The 10,075-nt window shown below is 37.4% G+C and overlaps 2 protein-coding genes across 3 annotated transcripts in view; one reads left to right on the top strand and one right to left on the bottom strand.

Moving 5' to 3' along the window:
* LOC106877620 (arf-GAP with coiled-coil, ANK repeat and PH domain-containing protein 2) overlaps positions 1 to 10,075 on the top strand; it is a 248,627-nt gene that overhangs the window by 170,025 nt on the left and 68,527 nt on the right. The window lies entirely within an intron of this gene.
* LOC106877623 (slit homolog 3 protein) lies at positions 263 to 7,708 on the bottom strand. 2 transcript variants are annotated; one of them, XM_014926565.2, is made up of 2 exons: positions 7,371 to 7,708; positions 263 to 3,584 (listed from the first exon to the last, which is right to left on the bottom strand). In XM_014926565.2, exon 2 carries the CDS (start codon positions 3,546 to 3,548, stop codon positions 1,713 to 1,715), a length of 1,836 nt encoding a protein of 611 aa, XP_014782051.1. In that variant the 5' UTR covers positions 3,549 to 3,584; positions 7,371 to 7,708; the 3' UTR covers positions 263 to 1,712. The 2 variants fall into 2 exon arrangements, with proteins under 2 accessions (XP_014782051.1, XP_014782050.1); XM_014926564.2 differs by having other exon boundaries at positions 263 to 3,589; positions 7,371 to 7,707.

Here is a 10,075-nt window from a genome sequence, read left to right as displayed (position 1 = left end):
TCCAGTAACGGTGTTAAATATCTAACAGAAAATATAATTGTCGTTTACTGCAACTCGCATTGTCTCAGTAAACTTGACATATTTCAATCAGAAAATAGTTCCAAACGTGACATTCCTCAACAAAAGACAGATTGGTATATTAAACTGCTTTCTGTTAATAAGGGCAATGAAATTTCGAATGGATTTATCTGATTTCTGCTGTTAGAAGGATTAAATAATTAAAATTCATTTAAAGTTTTAGCCTTTGATATTATCATTCAAGTTTTCCCCTTTTTTTCTTTTCCTGTTTTTTTCTTAATCCTCTCCTTTTTTTCTTTTCTTTTTTTATATGTTCCAGTTTGTATGCTTGCATGTGTGTGTGTGTGTCTGTGTGTGTGTTCGTTTAAAAATACGAGAATACAGTCCTACTGACTTGATAACAAAAAGTCAGTTATATTTGAATATTGTAGATCTGAGGAGAATATGGCTTTCCAAATAATATGACAGGTGATAATATAATCTGCTTCAAGCTTTATGCTTGCTCAAATTCTTTTTTTTACCTTTCCCCAATATTAATCTATTTAGGATAACAGCTGATGTTTGGTTACAGAAAAATCACACACAGTGTGTGTGTGTGTGTGTCTACGTGCGCGCCTGTATTGTGTGTGTGCACACGCATATATATATATGTATGTATGTATATATGTGTATGCGTGCATGTTCGTGTGTGTATACATCTATATATATGTATACTTTATATATGTATAACAGTTTTTTGTTATATTTCTGCTGCTTTTAAATAAAGCATATTACTCTACCTCTGGTATTTGAGTACTCTTTTTTCCACCTCGTTGCACATTTATGTGCTTACTCCGGTATATATATATATATTGTTTACAGTTAATTCTTTGTTATTAACTTCTTTGCAAACCCCATTGGACCCTATTTCAGTCAAATAATTCATCAAGCTTGTCTTTCCAACTAATTATGTCTGCTAATTTCTTCTCGTAGTAGTTGCTCTCCATATTACAATACTGTCTTTCAGTGTATTTATTTTGTTTTTTGTTCTCCCCACTGTCCTTGCAATCCCCCATTGGATTATGTGTTAATCTGTCTCTCGGATGTTGGTTATGTTTGTATAATGGATATCCAAGGCGGTGCCCCTGCATGGCCACAATCTAATTACTGAAACTAGTAAAAGAATGTTGCTACATTTAGTCACATCATCATCCTCATCACCATTATCATCGTTGTTGTTATCTTGCATAATTACTGCCATCATCGGTTTAGTAGTCATTGGTGTTCCCAACTTTTTAAAATTTTTTTATTTATTTGTTTGTTTGGTTTTTGTTCTTTTTCAAATATTCTTCTAATGTTATAACAATCAGATATTTTGCTGGTTAAACGAGAGTCAGTTCGAAGGGATTACTTTGAAGCATTTGACTAATGAATTGAAGCGTTAAAATATTGGGTGACAGAATGCTTTCTGTCTGTTGGTATTTGTCTTTGAGTTGCTGTATTTAGACTGTGGTCGGTTTCGGTAGCTTCTATCAGACTATCTTCCGTCATCTGTCATGAAAATAAATCTCAACAGAAAAATTAATACCTTATGGGGATAAAAAAAAAAAAAAGAAAAAGAAAAAGATCCTCTAATTAAACAGTTGTTCTAAGACCCTTCTTTAAAGTAGTTCTTTGAGGTAATAAACAATAAAAGTCCTTTATTTACTGGTTTATTACTGCTTCTTTTCCTGTCTACTATGTTTTCTTTTGTTTCTCCTGCTACGCCGCCTTTTACTCCTGCGCCTCTTTCGTTGATTCAAGCTGTCTTGGACAGAGACATTTGTACCAAATGCAATTCTTGAGGACCTTGCTCTTTGCAGCTGGCTTTTTTCTAACAAAGATGGGTTACCACTTGGTTTATATTCTGCATATCTGCTGCTATCAGTCCGGTATTCTGCTGCTGCGCTTCTAAGATATTCATTATCAGATAGATCCCTTAATAGTTTACCTTTGAGCTTACTTGGTGTGCAGCAAGCTGGTGTTTTATTCTCATAGAAAGTAATAGCTGGTGTTCCTAACCATCTTTTGAGCCAGAGCAGATTGGAGTCACAGTGCCAAGCATTGTTGTTGAGCAGAAATGTTGTCAGTTTTGGAAATATTCCTGGTATATTCTCCGGCAAGTTTTTGAGGATGTTGTATCGAAAATCAATTTTTTGAACTGATTGTGTTGTTTCAATCTGGCCATTTCTGACTCGGTCCAGCAGACTTTTACATAGACCGGGGCTGTTCATCAGATTGAATTCCTGTAGATTTGGCATTTCTTGGAAGAGATCCATCTGCACTCTTGCACTTTCTAATTCTCCATAAGATATATCCAGTGTGTGCAGTGATGGCAGGGATTCAAAGGCTCGCCTCTGAACAGTTGCTATCGGATTATTTGCCAGTCTTAGGCTGACCAAATTTGGCAGGTCTTTGAAGATTCCTGTTGTTAGTGTATGTAGTTGATTACTTTGAAGATTCAGGTCTTTCAACATTGACAACTTACTGAATGCTTCAGGCTCAATCTCAGTGATTTTATTTGTCTCCAGTGTTAGCTCTTCTATGAGAGGGCTCTTCAGAAATGAATATCTTTCAATCCTACTGATTAAATTTGAATTGATGGCCAATTTGACTAAGTTCTTTGGCAGTTTTGTTGGCAGTGTAAATAACTCGTTAGAATTGAGCCAAAGTTCCTTCACATTATCAAGACCATTGAATGCATTGTCATGAATAGAATTAATTTGATTTTCATTAAGTGTCAATAATTGTAGTGCTGAAATGCGCTTTAGGTCACTTTTCCCAATTTTCGTAATGTTGTTTTTGCCAAACCGGAGGTCAGTGATACTTTCTGGCAGTCCCTTTGGCACTCGTTCCAGTCTATTGTTTGTGAAGTCAGCTACACGCAGAGATTTCAGTGTAAAATCCAGCACACTGAAATCGATAAGTTTGTTGTTTTGAAGAATCAAATAACATAAACTCACCAGCGGCTCAAATGCTTTTGGATTAATTGTAGTTATTTGATTTGAGGTCAAATCCAGGTACTTCAGCTTTGATAGGTTCTGAAAGTCATTCTCTCCTATTTCTGTGATCTGGTTTGATCCTAGATTGAGAAATGTTAGTTTAGTGTTTCTTTTGAAAAGGTTTTTAATATCATATACGTTGTTTTTGAAGAGAACGAGTCCTTGAAGTTCTGCAAGTCTTTCAAATGCCTGTTCACTGATGGTTGATATCTGGTTGTTTGTTAGGTCGAGTTTGCGAAGGTCTAAAAATGATCGGAACAGGTTGGAATTAATTGACCGCAACTGATTTTGTGTCAAACACAACTGTTTGATTTCGTGAATATTTTCCAATCTGTCTCTATCTAGTTTTTTCAAATCACATCCCAGTAAGTTAAAAAACTCCTCTGGGACAGGACAGTCAATTCTGTCTCCACTACACCTGCAACCATCTGGACAGCTAGCTTCCAGGCTAACTACCAGAAGGCATAAGCCATAAACCAGGAAGCTCACCTGTCTGGCTAACCTGTACATCTTTCTGTTGTTATCTGGTCCTTCACTGGAAGCTGTCTGTTCTGGAAAACAAAGAAAATTGTTAAATCATCAACTTTTCAATATTGGATATCACAGGTGAGAAATATTAATTCTCCAGTTTGAAATTTCAAAATAATAAATTACTTATGAAACATATTTCAGAAACAGAAACTGAATAGAAGAAAATAGTTAATCTATAATTGAAATTCAATTTAAATTTATTTTTCAATTTGAATTGATGAAAATGTTGTTTCAGTTATTTTATTGAATTAAGGTTCTAGCTGTGTCTTTTTAATGCAATCACAGTGTTGCTGTTCAGCTCAGGAAAGTCTTGAATGAGCAAACTTATCTTATAATAAATGACTTTTCCATATATGACCATCATATCTTTTATGTAACCATAGAATATCTCGATTACATTTATCCATTGCACCTTTCCCTGTAATTGTTATTTAGTTCCTGGCACACCCTAAATAAGGAGTCATCATTTATCTTGCTCTTTGTTTCAAACTTAATGTATCTTGGGCTGTGCTGTCCTTCTTTTTAAAGATAGTAGGTTGAGGGAGATTTGACTGCTGTTTCAAGTAGGTCAGGCTGCTGCACAGAGGCTTTCCTTTGTCTGAAGTCTTATACTTCACTGGTGAGGTCAGTGTAAGATGAAAACATATCAGAAGGGTTGTCTGTTTTACTTGCTGTATGGTAAGAAGCTTGTTCCCCAACCACATGGTTCTGGGTTCAGTCCCAATGTGTGGCACCTTGGGTATCTTCTACTATAGCCCCAGGCCAACCAAAGCCTTGTGAGTGGATCTGGTAGACAGAAACTAAAAGAAGGCTGTGTGTGTGTGTGTGTGTGTGTGTGTGTGTGTGTGTGTGTGTGTGTGTGTGTGTGTGTGTGTGTGTGTGTGTGTGTGTGTGTGTATGCATGTATGTCTCAATCAGTGTTTGTGGTTGTCCCCCACCCTCGTTCACTGTTTGACAACCTGTGTTGGTTTGCTTATGTCCCTGTAACCTAGTGGTTCAGCAAAAGAGACCAGTAGAATAAATACTAAGGGCAATTTGTTCAAGGCAAAAAGAAAAAAAAAACTTTTCATAGTGGCACCCCAGCAAGGCTGCAGTCCAATGACTGAAATGAGTGAAAGGTAAAGGAAATCCACTCTGTGACACCAGGAAAGTTAATAAGGACTGATTCCGTTAGCCATCATACACACACACACACACACACACACACACTGTTTGTCTCTCTCCCTCTCTGTCTGTCTGTCTGTCCTTAACTGGTGGCAATAACCTATACATCATTTGTGGTTGCTTCTACAATTTTAGTTTGGGTAAACCTCCTGCAGTTCATGTTGTTATTGTTATTGTCTCTCAAACACCTGCTAAGTCCTACATATTGGGGAGAGCAGAGAGTGACATAAGCAGAGTAAGTTGTACTTTCCTTATGATGATGATAATGATGGTGGTGGTGGTGGTGGTGGTGAGTGGTAGTGGTAGATGGTCATATTACTGGTTAGACTGGTTTGAAGCTAAACAGAGAGAGAGAGAGAGAGAGCAGGACGGAAAGAAATATGACGGCTTGACCTGCTAGAAACAGCAGCCAAATCTCCCTCCCTTAAGTCATGTCTTACAGTCTGAAAAAAGAACATGTTTGATAACATGGACCCTGGTTCCCTGTATATAGGGAACTGATAAGAGTGTCATGATTGAATGTACTTTTAATCATAGGCCTGCTGGTCTCAGACTGACCTGGGGTTAGATAAAAACAACTGCAATACTACAGTACTATGATAGTGAATGGCATTTTTAGGTAAGGTGGGCTGGGAGCTGTTTTCAAATAATCCATTGAAAGGCACAGGCTAAGGGGCTGTTCTTAACCCTTTAGCATTCAGATTATCCTATCAAATGTAATCCTTAGTTATTCACATTGTTTTGAATTTATCCGGTGTTATCTTGTAGCTTTGAGATTTCGATGATGTGATTGTTTATATTTAGTTTAGAATGACATTGTTGGGTAGGTGTGAAAGGCTGGATTTGGCCAGTTTGAATATAAAACAGGAAGAGTATTTTGCTTGGATGTGGTTGGTTTAAATGATGCAGTAAAGGTGATGCTGCTATACAGTTGTGTGTTATGTGTGTGTGTGTGTGTGGTGTTAAGAAGTCTCTAGCCATTACCTGTGACAGTAACAACAATAACAACAACAGCGTAAACCTTTTGTACAATATTTATACTGAAATGCACATTCTTGTTGTCATTGTTAAGCTGCTTTTTGAAACAGAAATTAACATAAAATCTTTGATGGAAAGTTTAAATTTAGACCACTTTAAAAAAAGGTGTTTGTATCATAGAACTGTGTGTGTGTATGTGTGGTGGGATCTTAGATGGGTTGGTACTAAAGGGGTTAAATATATAATGAGGGCTAGAAGGGACGAAACGACATGAAAGCAAGTGGGTGATGCAGATTATAACAACAAAGATAGTAACAAAGTAGTGGACAACAACAGTACCAACAATGAACTAATTAACGGTAATTTCTGTGGCTTTTCGACATGCTAGAAATGGCAGCTGAATCTTCCTCATATCCATACCCGTAGCTAAGGGGTTCCACGGGACGGCATTACTCCCTCACTATTCAATGGTGCAACCTCAGATTTACTGTGATACCCTTATTTCGAAACTCCACTTTAGCATTGTTACAAATTAGTGCCCACCCAGAATATTCTGAAGCACCCCCCAGGCACCAAAGTCTGATGATGAGCCTATTCATATCACCTTTTGGTTAATGTATTCCTAGATACACTGTGTCTGATTTAGAAAGGCAAAGCTGGATTGGGCCCTCGTTAGTAGTTCTGTTTGATCAGGGCTAATATGTAAGCCAACAATATTACAAACAATCCAGTGAAGAGGACTCTACAGGGTCACTTAATCAGTTAGAAATAGTAGCTGTATATCCCTCGAATCACAGTCTGCTCTCTTAAATAATGTTACATGGACACTGTATAATGTGGTCTTACTTATGCACACTGTCAATAAAAGAGAGGAGATGGTCATGGCTAGCTGGAGTGCTTTTAATCATAGGTCAGCTGGATTGGAACTGACTCGGGGTTAAATAACAGTAACAAGGAAGGAGACGTTAGATAAAGTCCTAGATACTTGGCTGAATAAGGCAGGTAGTTCATGGTGAGATTGTCTTTGATCAAACAATGAACTAATTACCAATCATTTGAGTGGTTCTTTGACATGCTAGAAATAGCAGCTAAATCTTCCTCAAATCACCTTTTGGATAATATATTTCTAGATACGCTGTGTCTGGTAAAAGGCAGGAAGGTCATAGTTGGATTTGTCTGATAATTGTTCTATTTTATCTAGGCTGGACATGTAGCTCAACAGCAACAACAACAACAACAAGGTGGGGGTATATATAATGTAGCCCTAGGTACACTGTCTGAATAAGACAGGTTGGTCATGGTGAGACCACCTTTGATCACAGATCTATTAGGATATGACTAACCTAGGGTTAAACAGCAACAACAAAAAGTATATATAACCAAGTTCTCAGTATGCTGCCTGAATGAGACAGGTTGGTCATGGTGGGAATACCTTTGATCATTGATCTGCTACTGGATCAGGACTGACCCAAGGTTGAACAACAACAACAATAATAAACAAGGGCACGTTAAATAATGTAGTCTTAGATACACTGTCTGCAAACAAAAGGCGGAGTAGGGTGGGGGGTTAATGTTGGTAAACTTTTGATCATATAGGTTTGCAGGATCAGTACTAACGATAAATTTCGAAACAAAACAACAAAAACAAAAACAACCTACCTGTCTTGGGGACTATTTAATATTGTAACTTGGTACCATTTGAGAGTAATAATCAGTTGAAACTCATTATGTGTGTGTGTGTGTGTAGGAGACCTGTTGATATTTTTTTTATTTGCTTTCTTTCTCTCTATTAATCTTACTTTGGGTATTACTCCAAAAAGAAATTACCAATTGTCACCCGATTGAGTGACCACACCAAACTGAGCTCTTTGCTGCTCACTGGACAACTGCACTGAATCGGACAAAAGGAGGCCTTTTTATTGATGCAGTAGCAACTAATAGGAACTAGTCACTTGCTCTCACACTCAGCTCTGCCTCCCTTCTTCTTCTTCTTCTTCTTCTTCTCCTCCTCTTCAGTAGACTGGTGAAGTAAGGTAATGGTTGGAGGGACGATAGATTGCTCACCACACACACACACACACACACACACACACACAATAAACTGTATGCATACTCCTATTTCTCATGCAAGTTCTGCTCATATACATACATACATACATACATACGTACATACAAACACACATACATACAAACACACATACATACATACATACATACACACATACATACACACATACATACATACACACATACATACATACATACATACACACATACATACATACATACAGACATACAGACATACATACACACACAGACATACACACACACATACATACATACATACATACACATATAAACAAACACTTATAGTAGCTTTTCTTTACATATACACAGCTGTGTGTATAAATACGTGCAGGCATTATCTCACAAACTCACATGCACATACATACACACACACACAAACGCCTGCCTGCCTGCCTGTCTGTCTGTTTGTCTGAATATTTGTTTTTATGTATGTATGTACGTACGTATATATGTGTGTATGTATGTATACAAAGTGAAGTGTGATGTAGCGAGTTTTAGGCCTACACCCATTCACTAGTCTTCAGCACGACCCCCCCCCCACACACACACCTCTCAGTATTTGAAATGAGGAGATAAAAAAAATAAAAAAATCCCCCTCTAGTTTAAACAGGGAAATACTAAATTAGGATATTATCTGATAAACTTCTCCCGCCACCCGCCACCCCGATCTCCTCTATTCTGACTGGGCAGTTTGGGCGGAGGGTATTTATTGAGCTGTTCCCTCCTATTTCTTCCTTCCTTCCTTCCTTACTTACTTCCTTCCTTCCTCTCTTCTCATAACCATGCCTTTTGGTTTCTGCTTATTTACTTCCTTACAGTCTCCCCTCACACACAGCCACCCCTCCATCATCTATCTTCTATCTTTCTATTTAACTCTTTCCTCCACCTCTTCTCTCCAAGTTCTCTCCTTTTCTCCCACCCTCTCTCTCTCTCTCTCTCCCTCCACACATCTTCTCTCTATCCCTCCCTCCAATCCTTTTCCTACATCTTCCTCTAACCCCCCCCCTCTTTCCTTTCCTCAACCTATCCTCATCCCTTCATTACACATACACTTTACTTTCACTTTTCACCACTTTCCACCTTTTTTTCATTTAAAAACCATCATCATCATCATCATCATCATCACCATCATCCCACTTGTATATAAACATTTAATTAAATCGTAGATGTTTATGGTTATATACTTTTGTATGTATTTACACACACACACACACACACACAGTTGCATGAAAGATGCATGCATGCATGCATACATGTATGTGTGCATGAATGAATGAATGTATGTATGTATGTATGTATGTATGTATGTGCGTATATGGATGTAGGGTCGTAAGAAGGCTTTCTTACATTAATTAGCTGCTAATGGAAATTAATAATTCACTGAATATTTTTAACTATAAATAAACATTGAAACTATGTCCTTGACAATCACACGTGGTGTGAAATATATGATATATATATATAGATATACATACATACATATATATATATATATATATATATAGCTACATACAGTGTTTGAACTGTGTATACTGATGTGCATTTATATATGTATGTATGTACATATATGTGTGTGTGTGTGTACATGTAGTGTGAGAACCGTATGTAATTATGTAGCAGACCAGTCAGTTCTTAGCCAAATATTTTTCCTGGTTCTCAGATGTTTTCCTGACAGATTTGTCCTTGAACTTACTTCCAACATCTCATAAAACACAACAAACGGCACATTTAGTTTTGACCTGCGCCCTTGTTGTATATATTCAGTACATGGAAGGCTTTGTGCCCCAACACTTAACGTGCATGCACATACATACACATACAGGGTGTCCACAAAGTCTGGGTACATGGGGATTAACACATACCTTAAGAAATTATTATTTCTTATATTTAATTGTTCATGGCATGATTTTATTTACTCCATGTACCCACATGGGGATACCTTGTATATGTATGAATGTTTGTTATACTTTTTGTTTTTTAATTTTTTTGAATTCTTTCTAGAAAAATGGACCTTGTTTCTAACAAAGAAATGCTGCTCCATTGATGCTAGAATTTAGATAACAACATTGGTGAAGAGTTTCATATTCAAATTTAACCCTTTTAACATTCAGATTATGCTGTCAAATGTAAAGACTCCGTTTAGTTATGACTGACCATGGGATTGCACCTAGAATGTTCCCCTCCGAGGCACAAGTCTGGGCAAAATTGCTTATGGAAGACCAGCAGTTGCCCATGCATATCAGCCTCCCTTCTCCATGCCATTATATGTACATAGG

Source organism: Octopus bimaculoides, chromosome 25 (genome assembly GCF_001194135.2).
Source record: "Octopus bimaculoides isolate UCB-OBI-ISO-001 chromosome 25, ASM119413v2, whole genome shotgun sequence".
In the NCBI taxonomy this organism is placed as follows: domain Eukaryota; kingdom Metazoa; phylum Mollusca; class Cephalopoda; order Octopoda; family Octopodidae; genus Octopus; species Octopus bimaculoides.
This window is presented reverse-complemented; position numbering and strand designations above follow the sequence as displayed.

Bases quoted from the DNA above. Each gene is read 5' to 3' on its own strand.
- LOC106877623 (XM_014926565.2), bottom strand. From the start codon at position 3,548: ATGTACAGGTTAGCCAGACAGGTGAGCTTCCTGGTTTATGGCTTATGC.